The following is an 18,551-nucleotide window of genomic DNA, read 5'->3' as shown; positions in this document are numbered from 1 at the left end:
GCTTCAATGACATTGTAACAGTTTTTCGATCAGGTCACGAATCTGTCGGTCACGTGACCTGTCGCGAGTTTAACATTTTTTCCCCATCACAAATAGTGCACAGCGCCGCTAAAGAAGTTTTCACTTCAAAAATGCTCAAAAACTAGCGTCACCAATTTGTATTCTTGCGTCCACACCTCCATATTATCGGTAATAATCGGTGGTTGAATTTGGCAGCCAAATTGGCATTTGCGTCCGCACGGCCTGGGGCCTGCCGCGACAACCAAAATCATTAAGACTTAATTAGAGTGACAGAGAAAAATGGCTGCAATTAACGAACTTCGATTTTCGCGGTTATAGCCCTGATTAGATCGGACAATTTCATCAGATTGGCGAAAAATTGTCTTGTCTGGACACGGGTTCAAGGGCTAGTAAACTTGGGTGCGATCTTAAATAATACGAATTGCAAAACTAAACTTATCCAAAAATCGGCTAGCTTAAAAAGTCACAAAAATTGCCTCAAAATCGTAAGTCACGCACATGTCACACAAGAAGGCGAAAAGTCACGAAAAATGTGACTTTTGTGACCATCTGGCAACGCTGGTACGTCGTACCTATGACAAGTCTCTGGTCGTACCGTACACCCATCGTACACCGTACGTCAATTCAATCCACAGACAAGCAAGACAAAATACTCATCAAAATACTAGTATAAATAGATTCTATACACGGACTTTATACTGCTCTTCGGTAGATTTTTTTAATCTATGGGGTATGTCCCTGTGTCCCTGCTTGATAAAAGCGGGCAATATAGGGAGCGTGCATGAACTGTAGGAGGCAGCACAGGAGCCGTCAGATTTTTGGCGCGAGGCGTAAATGTGATGTTTATTGTTCCGATGTAGCCCACAAGATGGCAGAACCTACACAAGAAAACACGTGACGTGTAAATCTACACGTTTATAGTTCCGATTCAGGCCACAAGATGACAGACCCTCCAACGCGCACGGTCCCTATACTAAATGCAGTTGATGAATGCTCTCAGTTGAAGTCGAATGCGTCGTATTTTTCTGTGTTATTAATTGGCCCCTATTTTTATTTTTTTAATACTACGTCGGTGGCAAACAAGCATACGGCCCGCCTGATGGTAAGCAGTCTCCGTAGCCTATGTACGCCTGCAACTCCAGAGAAGTTACATGCGCGTTGCCGACCCTAAACCTGCCCCCCCCCCCCCCCTCGTTGAGCTCTGGCAACCTTACTCACCGGCAGGAACACAACACTATGAGTAGGGTCTAGTGTTATTTGGTTGCGGTTGTCTGTAAGGTGGAGGTACTTCCCCAGTTGGGCTCTCCTCTAGATCTAGAATTACATCCACTAGCTGTGCCCTGCCACACAAAGCGAGATGATATTCACAATGCCCATACCTCTCTTTTGGACGTAGTTTAAGGACGTACCCGGGTCCAATGCATAGAGGTACAAAAATTAAAGAGATGAAATGGTAGAGCCGGCAGATGACCGAACGAGATGCTCCCATAGAACTTTCAGTAGGAGTAGCTGAGAAAGCGCTATGATTGTTTGTCCTTGTCATAGTCTATTATTTGATTATTTCATAGGCAGTTCCGCGACCGGCTCCCTGACACTGCGGGGAGTGCGGGGTTGCGTAATGCATCGCAACCATAATGTGATTTGAAGTGTTTAGTTTAGTATAATATATTTTTTAAGTATAATACTTATGTATGTTAGTTTTAAGGTATTCATCTATGGGCCACTAGTTGCCTGAAATAAAGATTTTCATTAATTCATTAATAAGTTACGTACTTATTGTTTGCATATATCGAGTCATAAAAATAATAATTCATTAATTTTATGGTAATCGATTGTCATTGTCTGTTCTTCCTTTACAATTATATTATATCACAATATATTAATGTTTTTCTTCGTCTTAAACCTTACCCTATTGATATAAAGTTCAAAAATGTATGCATACTGTTTACAAGAGGTACCTACAATAATTGTATGTTAGTAATCAGCTTTGTAACTAATGAACTATTTACCTAGGTGCCTTCAAGAGAGTATAAAATCACTACGTGATCTGTACGACATTTGAAGAGCTCAACTGAGTTTCAACTAGTTTCAAGTGATTGGCATCATGAAGGTCGTTTTATTCGTTATTAGTTCGCTAGTTACAGCTTATTCTCAATGTTCCTTTCCAAACGAGTTAAAACCCGAACTTGGAGACTGTGGCGAGCCACTATACCTGACGCCATTCATTGATGGTGGTCAAATTATGGAAGCAAAGAAGCAAGCACGAGTCCAAATGACTGACGAATTCGGTGTCGAGAGCTATGCAGGCTATTTCACGGTAAACACAACCTTTGACTCAAACCAGTTCTTCTGGTACTTCCCCAGCATGCAAGATAAGAAAACGGCACCTGTAGTAGTATGGCTGGCGGGTGGCCCTGGAAGTTCGTCGCTTTTTGTTCAGTTCATGGCAAACGGGCCGGTAAAAATAGAAAATGGCTGTTTTGCGCACAGAAAACTCCACTGGGCACTGAATCATCACGTGATCTACATCGATAACCCTGTAGGCGTCGGCTTTAGCTTCACTAAGAACCCTAAAGGGTATTGTACTGATGAAACACAGGTTGGCGAGGGTCTTTATTCCACCATGACTCAGTTCTTGAAACTTTTCCCGGAACTACAGCAAAATGAATTCTTCGTCTCTGGTCAATCTTATGGCGGCAAATTTGCTGCCGCTCTCTCTTATACTATTCATAAGAAAAACCCCTTGGCGGAAACAAAGATAAACCTCAAAGGTATCGCCGTGGGAAGTGGTTTCTGTGATCCTGAACGTCAATTAAATTACAGTGAATATTTATACCAAATAGGGCTTATCGATAAAAACGCTGCAGTGACTATGGCTGAGTATGAAACAAAACTGATGCAACACATTAAAAACCAGCAGTTCGTGCATGCATTAATTACATATTCAAAAATGTTCTATGGAGGTTTCGACAGTTGCGGAAGCTTTTTTCAGAACGTCACATATTTAAGCAATACTTTCAACTTTTTATATCCAAGTACCTTTTCTTGGGAAGCCCTAACATCAGAGTTGCGGGCTGCTATAACGAAAAGGGAATTCCGAACAGCCGTTCACGTTGGTGACCAGCCTTTTAACGAAGAGGAAGAAGCGAAGAAATATTTGGTAAACAGTATAATGCAGTCTGTTGCACCGTGGATTTCAGAATTGCTGGAACACTATCGCGTCTTGTTCTATAATGGGCAAGTCGACATCATAGTTCCGTATACTGGAACTGTTAACTTTTTACAACACCTGAATTTCTCAGGAGCAGAAGAGTATAAGAATGCAGCGCGGAATTTGTGGCGGGTGGATGGTGAGATCGTTGGGTACGTGAAGCAAACAGGAAATTTGACGGAGATCTTGGTACGGAATGCTGGACACCTGGTGTACTTTGACCAACCGGAGAGATTACGGGATATGATCACGCGTTTCACCTACAATCAACCTTTTTACTTATAAGTAATAAGTAAACGATTTTCGCATATTATTATGCATAAACTTACTGTTGTTTTTCTAATCATGTTAAATGTTAGTTTAGGTGTGGTGTTAGGACTGTAGGTAGGTACGTGATGTAGGTGGTCCAGAAGAGTTTGTTAAATTTGCTTACCATCAGACGAATCGTATATGTAACAGCATGTAGTTTATTTGTTTGGCATAATTGAGTGATAAAAACTTGAATGGATGGTAGTCGATCAGTCATTGTTTGCTCTTACTTTATTGGATGACAATAATGTACACAGTAAATCATGCTTAAGACATGTAACTGCTTTGAGTAGAGACTAACTTAATATATAACACTGTCGAGAGGTATTTTACTGGTCTGTTTGATCACCAACTGTAATAATGAAGGTTGTTCTGTGGATTATTTTGCAAATCATAGCATCTTCTCAGTGTCTGCATCCTTACCCGAAGATAAACCTGAGCAAAAGGGCCGTTGGAGATTGCGGTGAGCCTCTGTTGCTTACACCACATATTGAAAGTGGTCAAATAGTCAAAGCCAAGCAGCTAGCGCGAGTTCCAATTACAGACGACATGGGCATCGAGAGCTACGCAGGCTTTTTCACGGTCAACAAAACGTTCGAGTCGAATCAATTCTTCTGGTACTTTCCGAGCATGTCAGCAGATAAAGATAAGGCGCCTGTACTGTTATGGCTGCAGGGTGGCCCCGGAGGCTCATCCATGTTCGGCCTTTTTAAGGAAAATGGACCAATACGTGTAAAGAACGGCAGTTTTGAGCGTAGAGAATACCACTGGGCATTGAATCACCATCTCATTTACATCGACAATCCCGTTGGCGCAGGATTCAGCTTCACTAACCACGAGGAAGGATATCTCTCTGATGAGATACAAGTCGGTGAGCAGCTCTACTCCACCCTGACTCAGTTCTTCAAGCTGTTTCCAGAACTACGGCAAAATGAGTTCTTCATTAGCGGAGAGTCTTATGCTGGAAAGTACGTCCCAGCCCTAGGGTACACTATCCATAAGAAAAATCCTACAGCGGAAAGCAAAATAAACCTCAAAGGGTTAGCCATTGGGAATGGTTTAACTGATCCTGTGAACCAGGTTGTCCTTTACAGCGAATATTTATACCAAATAGGGCTTGTCGATTTGAACGAACGAAAAACAATCGAGGGATATGAGAACAAAGTTAAGAAGCATATAGAAAACAATGAATGGGACCAAGCGAGCGATTTATTTGACAATCTTCTCGGGAGAGACATGATTGAAGGCAAAAGCTACTTAACTAATGTGACCGGTTTCAATTCTTGGTTTAATTACTTACACACAGAGGACTACGGTGATGGAGATGACTTCGAACCCATGCTACAAAACAGCACTGTTCGGAAAGGCATCCACGTAGGGCAAGCATCTTACAACGAATCATCAAAGATAGTAGAAAAACGATTCAAACTAGATATAATGCAGTCAGTCGCTCCGTGGCTATCTGAACTACTAAGTCACTACAACTGTCTTATTTATAATGGGCAAGTGGACATAATACTAGCGTACCCTTACACAGTCAACTATCTGCGGAAACTTAACTTTTCTGGTTCAGAGGAATATAAAACTGCTAAACGTAATTTTTGGAAAGTGGACGGGGAGCTAGCTGGGTACGTGAAGCGAGCCGGGAAGCTGGTGGAGATCCTAGTGAGGAACGCTGGTCACATGGTGCCAACGGACCAGCCGAAGTGGGCCTGGGACATGATTACACGTTTTACACACCAAGTGTCCTATCTGACTTAAAGCAGTGTGAAAGTTGAAAAAAAAAAACTTATTTAGTTAAATAGATGCATAGTTATTTATTACTGAAAAATACAAATAAATACTCCTTATCGTTGAAAGTCTCTGGCTAATGAAAGTAAAGACTAGAAAAATGCGGCAAATATGAAAAAAAGCGCAACCTGGTAACACTAAATCCATAGCAATGACAAGTACTTGTATAAAGTGACAGCTTGCTTTATATGAACAATTGTTGCCATATAAAGAAGTTTAGCTTTTTTCTAGTCTTTACTTTCATTAGCCATACTTTACTTTATTTCTAAACCGGATCACCAAGTTTAATCATAATATAGCAAATTACATGTAATTACGTCAGTGCTATCCATGGATAGCACTGACGTAATTGTGTGAAATGTTATTTTGGCTAGTAAATTATTTCATTTCATTTCATTTCATTTCATTTATTCATTGTGAAGTCATGTACATTTCAATTAAGATGTTATATATATGAACAAGTCAGAACATGACACCCCGTAGGGGCATACAATATTACTTAAAGCTAATAACAGTACCTACATAATTAACTAGCAAAATAATTACAAGAACGAGAAAGTTATACTATAGGTCAATTATTACATGTCATATAATATCTTTTTTTATAGGCTATAAATTATTATCATTTAAAAAATCTTTAACAGAGTAGTAACATTTGTCAATAAGGAATTTAATTAATTTATTTTTAAATACTGTCAACTGGGGTTCTAGCTTTATATAATCAGGAATTTTATTAGTTATAACTATACATTTATAATGTGGACTATTTCTGTATATTTCCAAGTTGGTTTTTGGTAATATTAATTTATTTCTATACTTCGTTCTAGTATTTTCCTTATCTTGTTTTAGTTCAAATAAATCTGGATTTTCCCGAACAAAGAGAGCGGCTTGTAAAATATAGATGCAAGGCAAGGTTAATAATTTAAATTCGATAAAGTAAGGGCGACAACTGTTGGGGATATGCACATTTGCCTGGACACGAATACATTTTTTTTGCATCACAAACAGTTTTTTGGAATCGGTACTGTCTCCCCACAGCACCACGGCGTAGCGGAGCCATGCGTAAGCATATGCGTGATATGCCGATAGTGCACACTTGAAATCTGTATTTGATTTTAGTATATTATGCCCATATAAAAATTTTGATATTTTTGTTTTAATATGTTCAATATGTTCTTTCCAATTTAAGGCCGAGTCTATTGTTACACCTAGTAAGTTAAAATGTGTCACTTCTTCTATTTTACATGAGTCAATATCTAAATTTATTTCCAAGGGTTTTTTTTGTATGGGCTTGAACTGTATAATTTTTGTTTTCATCAAATTAATTTCTAAGTTATGGTCACTCAGCCATTCTTTTACGGAAGTAAAATTATCATTAAGGTATGAATTGCATTCTGAACTATTCTTGCAACTAAACAATAGCGATATATCGTCGGCAAACATTACGCAGGAGGTGTTTGTGTCTAGGCATTTTGGCAAGTCATTAATATACGCCAAGAATAGAAGACAACCACATACGCTGCCCTGGGGGATGGAGCAAGTAGTATGACGCATTTTAGAGGTCACGGTTTTTATCTCCTCGGACTCCTTATCTAAACATTCCAGTTGCACGCATTGTTTTCGATTTTGGAGGTAAGATTTAAACCAGTTGTGGGCTAGACCACGTATTCCCATACCGTACAGTTTACTGAGCAATATTTCGTGGGATACTTTTTCATACGCTTTCGTCATATCTAACAGGAGGCCTACGCTATATAATCTTTGGTTTATATGACTATGGATATTCAGCATATATTGATAGACTGCTAGTGACGTTGAGCGGTTTTTCCTGAAGCCGTATTGGTTGTTGGCTAAAATTTTAAATTTTTCAAAAAATGTATAAACCCTATTCGACATGCATTTTTCGAAAATTTTTGACACTGTTGGTAGTAAGGCTATAGGCCGGTATTGACTCGGAGATTTGTTATCACCGCCTGGTTTAAAGATGGGTTTAATTTTTGCTATTTTTAGTAAGTCTGGAAATTTTCCTTCATTAAATGATTGATTAACTAATTTTGTAAGAGGCTGTATTAGTTCAGTTGAGCAAAATTTTATGAGGACTGGTGGTATTTCATCAGTACCGAAACTATACTTATTTTTGAGCTGTTTTATTGTTTTAAATATTTCGGTTTCGGTGACCGGCCATATGAATATCGAATTTCCGACGGGGGTATGCACGGAATGTGCGCGCGCTGGAATATCGTCGGCGCCGAGATTCGACTCGCCTACCGACGCGAAGTGCTCATTAAACACATCTACTACCTGCTCGGGCGAGGTCACGATCCCGTCAGCTGTTTTTAGTGATATATTTTTGTACTCTCGATTTTTTTGTTTGGACGTTATGCTATTTATAATGGTCCACATAGTTTTCATTTTATTTTTTGATTTTTCCATATTTCTAGCATAATTTATTTTTCTCGATGTTTTAATACATCGTTTTAATAATTTTGCATATAATTTATAATGGTTACTGAGCACTTCGTTTTTACTTTTATTTACCATGACTTTAAGTTGCCTCTTGTGTCTGCAAGATAAACGTAAACCTTTTGTAAGCCATGGTTTTACTCGGTTTGGTATAGTCACTTTAAAACGCTTTGCCGGTATATGTTCATTTAATAATGTTTGTAAAACTGAATTGAATGAATTAAAATTAATGTTTATATCCTTTTCTTGAGAGAGTATTTGATTCCAATTTATTTCTTGTAGTCCTAGCCTAAAGGATAACATATTTTTTTCGCTAAATATCCGTTTTGTCACATTATACTGAGTTGTCTTTTGTTCCAACTGCGCGGTTTGACTTTGGACCTCATACACTACGCTATTATGGTCCGATATGCCGTGGTCAGTCACTTCAATATTAAAACATTCTGTGTTTGTGAATACTAGATCTATACACGAACTACAACTGTGTGTTTCTCGTGTAGGTTTATTAACGATTTGTACTAAATTATAACTTAACATTAAATCTAAAAGTTTTTTTGAATTAATGGAGTTTGAAAGCATATTAATATTAAAGTCACCAACAATAAATACTCGTTTTTTGTGTCCTTTCTGTTTGATTTTGCAAAGTATATTATTTAACCAATCAAAAAATATATTAATGTCTCTATCTGGTCGGTAAATATTAATTATTATCATATTTTGATCGGGGATTTCGATCCCACAACACTCAATTATGCACTCCCGCGACATTTTAGCAATATCCAGTCTTGTCACATAATTAATGTTTTTTTGTGTTAATATTGCTACACCGCCTCCTTGGTGCTGCTGACGGTAGTAGGCCGCCGCAAAGTTATAACCGCCAATCTTTATCGACTCACTCTGATGCGACGAGATCCAAGTCTCCGATAAGCACACTATAGGAATATTTTTTTCACATAAGAACGCCTCTATAACATCCGATTTGTTTTTAAGGCTCTGCATATTTTGAATCATGATCTTAAGTCTCTTTGCGAAAGGAATGATTTTTAATCGGTGGCCGATGTGGCGTAGGTAGTTCCTTGTTAGTTTTTTCATGCGTTTCTTCGATTAAGCTTCTGCTACATTCAGACACATTTATTGGTTGCTCAATATGACAATTTCTTAGTTGTTGTGGATTACATTCCTTGCCGTTTATGTAAAGCTTATTTTTCCTTATAATAGCATAATGTCCTTCTCGGCGAGCTTTCACTAATTCGTCTTTTAAAACTTTTCTTTGTTCCAACGATTTACTATCCAAAAACATTGAAACGGCGTATCCAGTATTTTTGAAAAGGTGAGCGTTATCGAGCACGTACGTTGTCATTCGTTTGCTCAACAGTTCAATTTGAAGCGGGCGACGGTATCCTCTTTTTCCAATCCGCGAAACACCTTCTATGAACCCATTTATGTTTACATTTAATATAGTGTGGAACATGTTATCGATGCGGTGGCATAATTCTGTCTCAGTTTCGTATTGGTATTCGTCTAGACCGAAAAGAACTATCTTTTTTGTATGCTCACTGTTAGTACTCATGGTATTGTTTTCTGGAACTTGTAAACGTTTGCTTAATTCGTGTAATTCGCATTGTAAATCTTGGTGCTTCTTACGTAGTCCCTCTATTTTCGCATTGGTTTCATCCATCTCTTTTTTTAATGTGTCCTGGTGTGTAGTTAAGTTATTAATTTTAGTTTTGATGTCCTGTTTAAACTTTTCCACAATATTTTCTATTTCCGACTGTAATGTTTTTCTCATTTCTATAAATATAGCATTGTTGTTATCTCTGAGTTTTAAATCGAGTAGGCTACTAATTTGGTCTAATGTAACGGGCTGGGATTTTCCAGGTGTGTGGGTGGCATGCGTGCCAAATGTAGTTCTGTTAGCGGCTAATTCCCTCTCAAGCTCAAAAACAGAGTTCTCTTCTTGGTTGAGCAGTTCATCTATTGACATTGTAGTGTCATTTAACTGTGGCTTTGCTGGAGAGCGCACCGGTGTACAGTCGTTTATTTTCCTGCGCGTAATCCCACTGTTGCAAGTAGGACATCGCCAAGAGGTTTTTAATTCTTGGGCGTGTTCTCTGTAATAGGCGGATGTTATATATACACACCTATAATGATATGGTTCTTTACACGCTATACACACTAGGCCTTCTAACCTATCTATTGGTTCGTGACAAGTTAAACATATCATTTTGCTTACTAGATATTTGGTTTCAATAAAATTAATATTGGGTTTTGAGTCTGCTGGTGTCACGTAAAATGTCCTATACTCCTGTGTCTACGTCCGTAACAATCGTGTGTCAGTGGCCGCGCCGGCAGCTAGCGATAGCGGCGCGAACAGGTTGCGGATGACTCATCACTGCACTTTGCGAAAAGACGTTAAGCACTGATATTTAAAATGTTTTTGCTCACAACTTCTAAACTAAAGAGTATTTTTCAAAACGGTTTTTTGCACTGCATTCCTTGGTTCACTAACTTTAAAACAAGTTATATGAAGACTATAAGTATTAACTTTTTCCACTAATATTAATTTAAAAACAACGGAGAGACGATCAACACGACTTTCTTGCGCTAGCGGTAGCGGGCGGCCTCCTATCAATGTATCCTGTATATATCCTGTATCAATTAAAAACAAATGACAAAACTCATAGAAGAAGTAATTCCTTCACCTAAAGTTGGTCCTTATGATGTCTCAGACGCGGATGGTCTGAGCATAGGCTTGACGTTCTGCAGCCACACAAGGCATAGTGGTTTACTCTTGTCTGAGGAAATGGGGAACAAAACAAAACAGCCGCGGCAGCGGTTGGGAGTATCAAAACATCTTGTAAAATTTATGCTGAACTCTCGCTTGTCGCTTGGCCTCATGCAGGGTTTTCATTGCTTTCGTACCTATGTAATAATAAATGATTGGCGGACCTTTTATGTCTTAGCAATACGATTTACAAAGTGTCCGAGAGTATAGGTACAATACAAAAATATTGATGACTTTCCTAATTATCTATCTACATTTGTCACTCTAATCGAGCAAGAGCGAAAGAAATCGAGATAATGTATTTCAGAAATATACCATACTTAGGTACGCGCATTCAAAACTAGATAAAAACTAATACACGTGCAGGTTGTAAATTTTATTTTTTATTCAAACATTCCTTATAGACAGGTATAACATTTACAGCTATACAGGGTGAACAAAAAGCGGGAAATTATCAGAAACTTTCTTATATGTGTAAAAGTAATAAATAATTAAAGTAGTTTGTAAGTAAGTAGTAAGTTTTCCATCATCATCAGGTAAATACAATTAATACAATTAAGTAAGTCAGTAAATAAAAGTAATAATGAATCTGTTGTGGTTTATTTTAGTTTTTGTCAAAGTCTTCTATGGATAGTGTGTGCGATATTTAAAACATTTCTTTAAACTCCATGTACCCCATTACTCATCTGTTTAATTAAACAGTACTTAGGGTTGGCTTTAGGGGGCTGGCTAAGCAAGCTACTAGATATGGGAAAAAAGACAACGAAGTCCCTTCATAATAAATTTTGGTTCCTAACATAAATTTAACTGGGTGAAAGAACCATACAGACATCCGCTCGACGGCCTTATCACAGTCACATTCCTTATTTTTAAAGAATGCAAGTTCTGATAATTACTATAATTAGTATAATTATATTGTACCTATTTAAAAGAAGCATTTAGTTCTTAAAGTCATTTTCATTCCATCTATTTAATTGGGCTTTGAAAAAATGTCGCGTATACAGTGTGTTATTTTTGCCTGGTCTTCATTACTATATTTAGTATGTGGCCTCCTCCAAGACGTCACGGGATCTCGTGTGCCCGTGACTGACGACACGGGTCCAGGAGAGCCCTTATTTCTAACGCCATATATCGAGCGAGGCAACATCAAGGAAGCGAGGCGGCTGGCGCGAGTTACGCTCAACGACAGCTTAAATATAGAGAGCTACGCGGGCTTCTTCACCGTCAATAAGGCCTACGATTCGAATCAATTCTTCTGGTACTTCCCTAGCATGTCATCGGACAGAGATAAGGCTCCCGTGCTCTTGTGGCTGCAAGGTGGTCCGGGCTCGTCTTCCCTGTTTGGTTTATTTTTAGAAAACGGACCGATCACAGTCATGAATGGGCAATTCGAGCGCAGGAAATACCACTGGGCGCTGAATCACCACCTCATTTACATCGACAACCCTGTGGGCGCAGGATTCAGCTTCACCAATGATACACACGGGTATTGTACAGACGAAACACAGGTTGGTGAACAACTATATTCAACCCTAGCACAATTCTTCCAGCTCTTTCCGGAGCTACAACAAAATGCTTTTTTCATCACGGGTGAATCTTACGCGGGAAAATATGTCCCTGCTCTCGCTTACACTATCATGAAGAAGGACTCTAAGGCAAAAACTAAAGTAAACCTTAAAGGACTCATGATTGGTGGGGCATGGATTAATCCCGACAGTCAGAAACACTACGCGGCATTTCATTACTGTGATGACAGTCACAATATTCAAAAACTTATGAAAGGAAATCAAATGTGGACTTTGAATAGCTTTAAAGAAGAAGATAAGTATGTTTCTGTTATAAATAAAAACGCTGTAAGAAAATCTATCCATGTCGGGGACTTATTATTCTCCTCATTAAACTCAACTGTGCATTCAAAATTGATGGTTGATTTATGTCAATCCATGGCTCCCTGGTTGTCGGAAATATTAGAACATTATCCGGTATTGCTTTATGGTGGAGAATTAGACTCTACAGTACCATATGTTGGGATTGTAGATTTTTTGCGGAATCATTTCAATTTCACGGGTGCCTCGGAGTACAAGTCTGCGAAGCAGTACGAGTGGAGGGTGGACGGCGAGCCGGCGGGGTGCGTGCGGCGCGCGCGGCTGCTGACGGAGATCTATGTTCTGGATGCCACGCACTACGTGCCTGAAGACCAGCCCAAGCGCGCATGGGACATGATCTCGAGGATCACGAGCGGGAAGGGCTTTGATAAGGAGGAAATTTGCTCAGCATCAGCATAAATACGAGTAGCTGATGTTAATCAAACATTTTCCTACTATTTTTTGTCTTGTATAAATATTCGTATTTAATTGGTTAATACCTTGTAAAAAACACTCTTGTAAAAAAATGTTATTCCTACTTACGCTAAATTAAACAATTATGAATAATTTATCAGAGAAAATATTTTTTGCTTAGTTTATTACATAGTTACAATAAAAAGTTTATTTTCGGTTAAAAATAAAAAAAGAACGTTGGTAAATATTTTAGGCTATTATTCCAGGCTCTATTTATTTTTCAACCTTAAATTATATTATACTTGCTTACAGGTGATTCGTAACGCTTAGGCTACAATAATATTGTGATGAAATCCGTTTTTGATGAGTAAATGTGAAACGTACAATGTATGACATGACACAAAGTTTTTGATATGTCACAATTGTTGCGAAAATTTTCTGTTAATAGAGTATAAATTATCCTATAATAAAATACGGGTATGGCTCAAATAGAAAAAGGCGACGGAATGAGAATTGAACGGCATCACTTCAGGTTGGCAACATCAGGTTTCTTGAAGCCAGCGCTATAGGGAGCGTGCATGAACTGTAGGAGGCAGCACAAGAGCCGTCAGATTTTTGGCGCGAGGCGTAAATGTGATGTTTATTGTTCCGATGTAGCCCACAAGATGGCAGAACCTACTATGCACAAGAAAACACGTGACGTGTAAATGTACATGTTTATGGTTCCGATTCAGGCCACAAGATGGCAGACCCTCCAACGCGCACGGTCCCTATAACCGCGAAAATTGAAGTTCGTCAATTGCGGGCATTTTTCTGTGTCACTCTAATTACGTCTTAGTGAGAGTAAAAGAGAAAGATCCCCGCTATTTGCGAAGTTCGGTTTTCACGGTAGGCCCCCAGGAACACCACTAAAAGGATCAGTCACAATGCGGTCTCATAATTATGCATATGAGAAGCCTCCTCCAGACTATGCGCGTGAATCACGCCGCGACTACGCGGAGCAAACATACCGCGACGTTGATGTAGACTCCACACTCGCAGAATTTCACGGCGATTTCGCAGTTTGGTTCGCGGCAAGATGGCGCCGAAGCGTCAGCTGATCGGATTTAGTTTGCGGCAAGGCACTGATTCAAACTGGGAACTGTCAAATTGATTTTTGGTTGATCAAGTTCGCTCCCAATATAACCAAGTAGCCGCCGTAGAAGGTTATGACAGTTTAACAGATTAACCGACTCGTGAGCGAATCGCGGCGCGAAGCGACTGCGAGTGTGGAGTCTTGCAAGTTCGCGCTTCGCGTCTCCTTTGACGCGGGCCAATTACCGACAAAAAACGGGGAATAAGGCGCGAAGGCGTGAACAATCTGCGAAATCGACGCGAGGGTCCTCCATACTCGCGTTCGCGGCTTCGCGCCTCGATTCGCGCACGAGTGTGGAGGGCCCTTGACACAGTTCTAGAGATCCTCGTCTCTCTGCTTCTTTAACACCTATAATGGAACAGGCACGAGTAATGGGATGGTATGGACAAATCCTGTAAAATAAGTACGAGTATTTATCATCAGTCTATAAACACTGGCAACATTTTACTTGGCACTTGGACCCGGGTATGTCCCTAAAGCAAGATCCCAAAGCCGCCACACCACTTATTTTCTCATGACTAAAATGTATGGGATAATATAGTGTTAGTATGTAGTTTTAATGTCTGCATACTTACTATATTGGCCCGACGGCCATTTGTTCGGTACGTGGTGCTAAAAGTAGGTAACAATATTACTAACTCTTCTTATATTCTCATGGCTGATTTTTATGAATGTTTTAGAAAATATTGTTAAAAATTGATAATCAACATTGCCAGACTATTTCCGCCGGCGATAACTTTTACCATACGCTTCAAATCTGTCAAAAAAAACATTGTGACTTTAATATTCTCACTCTTGATTTTTATGTATGCTCGGGGAACTATTACAAACCATTTTGTATGTAGCCAGACCAATTGGAGGGGCCCAATAATCCCCCAGACCTACATAAAGTTTTCTACAGATACACATATAAACTTAAGTTTATAATATGAGAAAATAAGGAAGGTCTGGCGGCTCTGGGACGTTGCTCTAATATTCAAGTGACAGAATGGCGGGCCGTCACTATTGATTGTATGCTATCTGAGGGCCTACCGCGACCACCGAAGTTCGCAAATTGCGGGCATCTTTCTTTTTTACTCGAGTTAAGAAGTAATTAGAGTGACAGAGAAAGATGTCCGCTATTAGTGAACTTGAGTGTCCGCGGTAGGCCCTTGTACTGACTAATACACGTGGAAGTAGTATATTTTAATACGTGCTCAGCAATTTAGCGAAAATAGCCCGTTATTTAAAGTATGATCATATACTCAAACATATCGTCTAGATAAGACTTTTAAAATAGGCATACAGGGTGGAAAATATAGCGTTATAAGTTAACAGATAATTTTATGTCATCTTAAAATTCGTACACCTACGTAATAATTGTACGCCGTTTTCTATTTGGTAACATAGTTTTATACGTTAAAATAAGCATTTATCAACATATTATATCAACTTTGTTTCAGAATTTCACGAAACACAAGTAGGTATAATAAATATCAATAAAAGTCTTAAAAGATTTAGTTTAGCTTTTGCCATAGAGTATTTTTATTTGTGTGGATATTGTTAACGAGTGCCGAAACATGATACCTATCTATTCTATGATTTTTGATACCTTCTTTGTTTTCTTCTTGCACATTTTTAGGGTTCCGTAGCCAAATGGCAAAAAACGGAACCCTTATAGATTCGTCATGTCCGTCTGTCTGTCCGATTCTGTCACAGCCACTTTTTTCCGAAACTATAAAAGCTATACTGTTCAAACTTGGTAAGTAGATGTATTCTATGAACCGCATTATGATGTTTACACAAAAATAGAAAAAAAACAATAACTTTTGGGCGTTCCCCATACTTAGAACTGAAACTCAAAAAATCTTTTTTCATCAAACCCATACGTGTGGGGTATCTATGGATAGGTCTTTAAAAATGATATTGAGGTTTCTAATATAATTTTTTTCTAAACTGAATAGTTTGCGCGAGAGACACTTCCAAAGTGGTAAAAAGTGTGTCCCCCCCCCCCGTAACTTCTAAAATAACAGAATGAAAAATCTAAAAAAAATATATGATATACATTGCCATGCAAACTTCCACCGAAAATTGGTTCGAACGAGATCTAGTAAGTAGTTTTTTTTTAATACGTCATAAAAATTTAAAAAAAAAATTTTTTCATCAAACCCATACGTGTGGGGTATCTAAGGATAGGTCTTCAAAAATGATATTTAGGTTTCTAATATCATTTTTTTCTAAACTGAATAGTTTGCGCGAGAGACACTTCCAAAGTGAAAAAAAGTGTGTCCCCCCCCTGTAACTTCTAAAATAACATTCACTTCTAAAACTACATTACCATGCAAACTTCCAACGAAAATTGGTTTGAACCAGATCTAGTAAGTAGTTTTTTTAATACGTCATAAATGGTCCGGAACCCTTCATGGGCGAGTCCGACTCGCACTTGGCCGCTTTTTACATGTACTGTGTAGCCCGATAGTTGAATGGCAAATAAATTCAAATAATGCCATTAGGCAGTGAGTACGCCATTACATTATTTTTGTATTTTGTGCAATAAAGTTGCTATAAGTAAAATACCGGACAAGTGCCAGTCGGACTCGCCCGCCGAGGGTTCAGTACTTTTTACTATTAGTTTTTATAGCGACAACAGAAATATATTATCTGCGAAAATTTCAACTGTCTAACTATTACAGTTCATGAGATACAGCCTGGTGACAGACGGACGGACAGCGGAGTAATAGGGTCCTGTTTCACCCTTTGGGTACGAAACCCTAAAAAATAACTTAACACTGCATGAAAAGGCCTTAATACTGGAACAACCATGAACTGTGTGCAAAAACCATACAGACAAACTATCATTAGTCTTATTATACTAGTCATACTCCCCCTGTGAAGTATTTTTGCTAAAGAATGCGAATTCTGATAATTTTATTTAATCGTAACTATTTAAAAGAAACATTTAGTTTTTGGAGTCATTTTCTTTCATTATTGTGCTGCATGTCGAAAGAATGTCGCGTAAATTGTGGGTTGTTTGGGCCTGGGCCACGTTACTATGTGTCTTCCTCCAAGTCGTCGTGGGAGCACGCGTGTCCGTGACTGACGACACGGGTCCAGGAGAGCCCTTATTCCTGACGCCGTACATCGAGCGAGGCAACATCAAGGAAGCGAGGCGGCTGGCGCGAGTTACGCTCAACGACAGCTTAAACATAGAGAGCTACGCGGGCTTCTTCACCGTCAATAAGGCCTACGATTCGAATCAATTCTTCTGGTACTTCCCTAGCATGTCATCGGACAGAGATAAGGCTCCCGTGCTCTTGTGGCTGCAAGGTGGTCCGGGCTCGTCTTCCCTGTTTGGTTTATTTTTAGAAAACGGACCGATCACAGTCGTGAATGGGCAATTCGAGCGCAGGAAATACCACTGGGCGCTGAATCACCACCTCATTTACATCGACAACCCTGTGGGCGCAGGATTCAGCTTCACCAATGATACACACGGGTATTGTACAGACGAAACACAGGTTGGTGAACAACTATACTCAACCCTAACACAATTCTTCCAGCTCTTTCCGGAGCTACAACAAAATGCTTTTTTCATCACGGGTGAATCTTACGCGGGAAAATATGTCCCTGCTCTCGCTTACACTATCATGAAGAAGGACTCTACGGCAAAAACTAAAGTAAACCTTAAAGGACTCATGATTGGGGGAGCGTGGATAAATCCCAACAGTCAAAAACATTATACGGTGCATCATTTGTGTGAAGACACTCACAATATTCAAAAATTTATGAAAGGAAATGTAATGTGGACTTTGCATAGCCTTAAAAAACAGAAATGGGGTGATATAAATGAAGATAAATACGTTTCAGTAATAACTAAAAACGCCGTAAGAAAAGCAATCCATGTCGGGGACTTGTCGTACTCTTCTTTTAACTCGACTGTGAGTTCTAAATTGAGTATTGACTTATGCCAATCCATGGCTCCGTGGTTGTCGGAAATATTAGACCATTATCCGGTAACGCTTTATGGTGGAGAATTAGACCCTATAGTACAATATGATGGGATTGTAGACTTTTTGCGGAACCATTTCAATTTCTCGGGTGCCTCGGAGTACAAGTCTGCAAAGCAGTACGAGTGGAGGGTGGACGGCGAGCCGGCGGGGTGCGTGCGGCGCGCGCGCCTGCTGACGGAGATCTATGTTCTGGAAGCCACGCACTACGTGCCTGAAGACCAGCCCAAGCGCGCATGGGACATGATCTCGAGGATCACGAGCGGGAAGGGCTTTGATCAGGAGGAAATTTGCTCAACACCATCATAAATACGAGTAGATAATGTTAATGAAATATTTTCCTACTATTTTTTGTCTCGTATAAATATTCGTATTTAATTGGCTTATACCTTATACTAACACTCTTGTAAAAAAATGTTATACCTACCTACGCTAAATTAAACAATTATAAATCATTTCTCAGAGAAAATATTTTTTGCTTAGGTACCATTTATTACATAAGTACAAAAAAAGTTTATTTTCGGTTAAAAAAAAAAGAACGTTGGTAAATATTTTAGGCTATTATTCCAGG

General features: G+C 39.1%; 2 protein-coding genes across 2 annotated transcripts; both read left to right on the top strand.

Annotated features, from left to right (window-relative positions):
* Positions 1-1,707: 1,707 nt before the first annotated feature.
* LOC133529287 (uncharacterized) lies at positions 1,708-12,938 on the top strand. Its single transcript, XM_061866983.1, has 3 exons — positions 1,708-3,514; positions 3,887-5,299; positions 11,555-12,938. Exons 1-3 carry the CDS (start codon positions 2,126-2,128, stop codon positions 12,863-12,865), a joined length of 4,113 nt encoding a protein of 1,370 aa, XP_061722967.1. The 5' UTR covers positions 1,708-2,125; the 3' UTR covers positions 12,866-12,938.
* A 3,898-nt stretch (positions 12,939-16,836) lies between these two features.
* LOC133529286 (venom serine carboxypeptidase-like) lies at positions 16,837-18,449 on the top strand. The gene has a single exon (XM_061866982.1). The coding sequence runs from the start codon at positions 16,982-16,984 to the stop codon at positions 18,287-18,289; it is 1,308 nt and encodes a 435-aa protein (XP_061722966.1). The 5' UTR covers positions 16,837-16,981; the 3' UTR covers positions 18,290-18,449.
* The last annotated feature ends 102 nt before the right edge of the window (positions 18,450-18,551 follow it).

This window comes from Cydia pomonella, chromosome 20 (genome assembly GCF_033807575.1).
Source record: "Cydia pomonella isolate Wapato2018A chromosome 20, ilCydPomo1, whole genome shotgun sequence".
In the NCBI taxonomy this organism is placed as follows: Eukaryota; Metazoa; Arthropoda; class Insecta; order Lepidoptera; family Tortricidae; genus Cydia; species Cydia pomonella.
The sequence above is the reverse complement of the archived record's forward strand: the minus strand, read 5'-3'. Positions and strand labels throughout refer to the sequence as shown.

Bases quoted from the DNA above. Each gene is read 5' to 3' on its own strand.
- LOC133529287 (XM_061866983.1), top strand. From the start codon at position 2,126: ATGAAGGTCGTTTTATTCGTTATTAGTTCGCTAGTTACAGCTTATTCT. The intron at 3,515-3,886 runs TAAGTAATAAGT...TGGTCTGTTTGA, and splicing joins ACAATCAACCTTTTTACTTA to TCACCAACTGTAATAATGAA. The intron at 5,300-11,554 runs TAAAGCAGTGTG...CCATCTATTTAA, and splicing joins ACCAAGTGTCCTATCTGACT to TTGGGCTTTGAAAAAATGTC.
- LOC133529286 (XM_061866982.1), top strand. From the start codon at position 16,982: ATGTCGCGTAAATTGTGGGTTGTTTGGGCCTGGGCCACGTTACTATGT.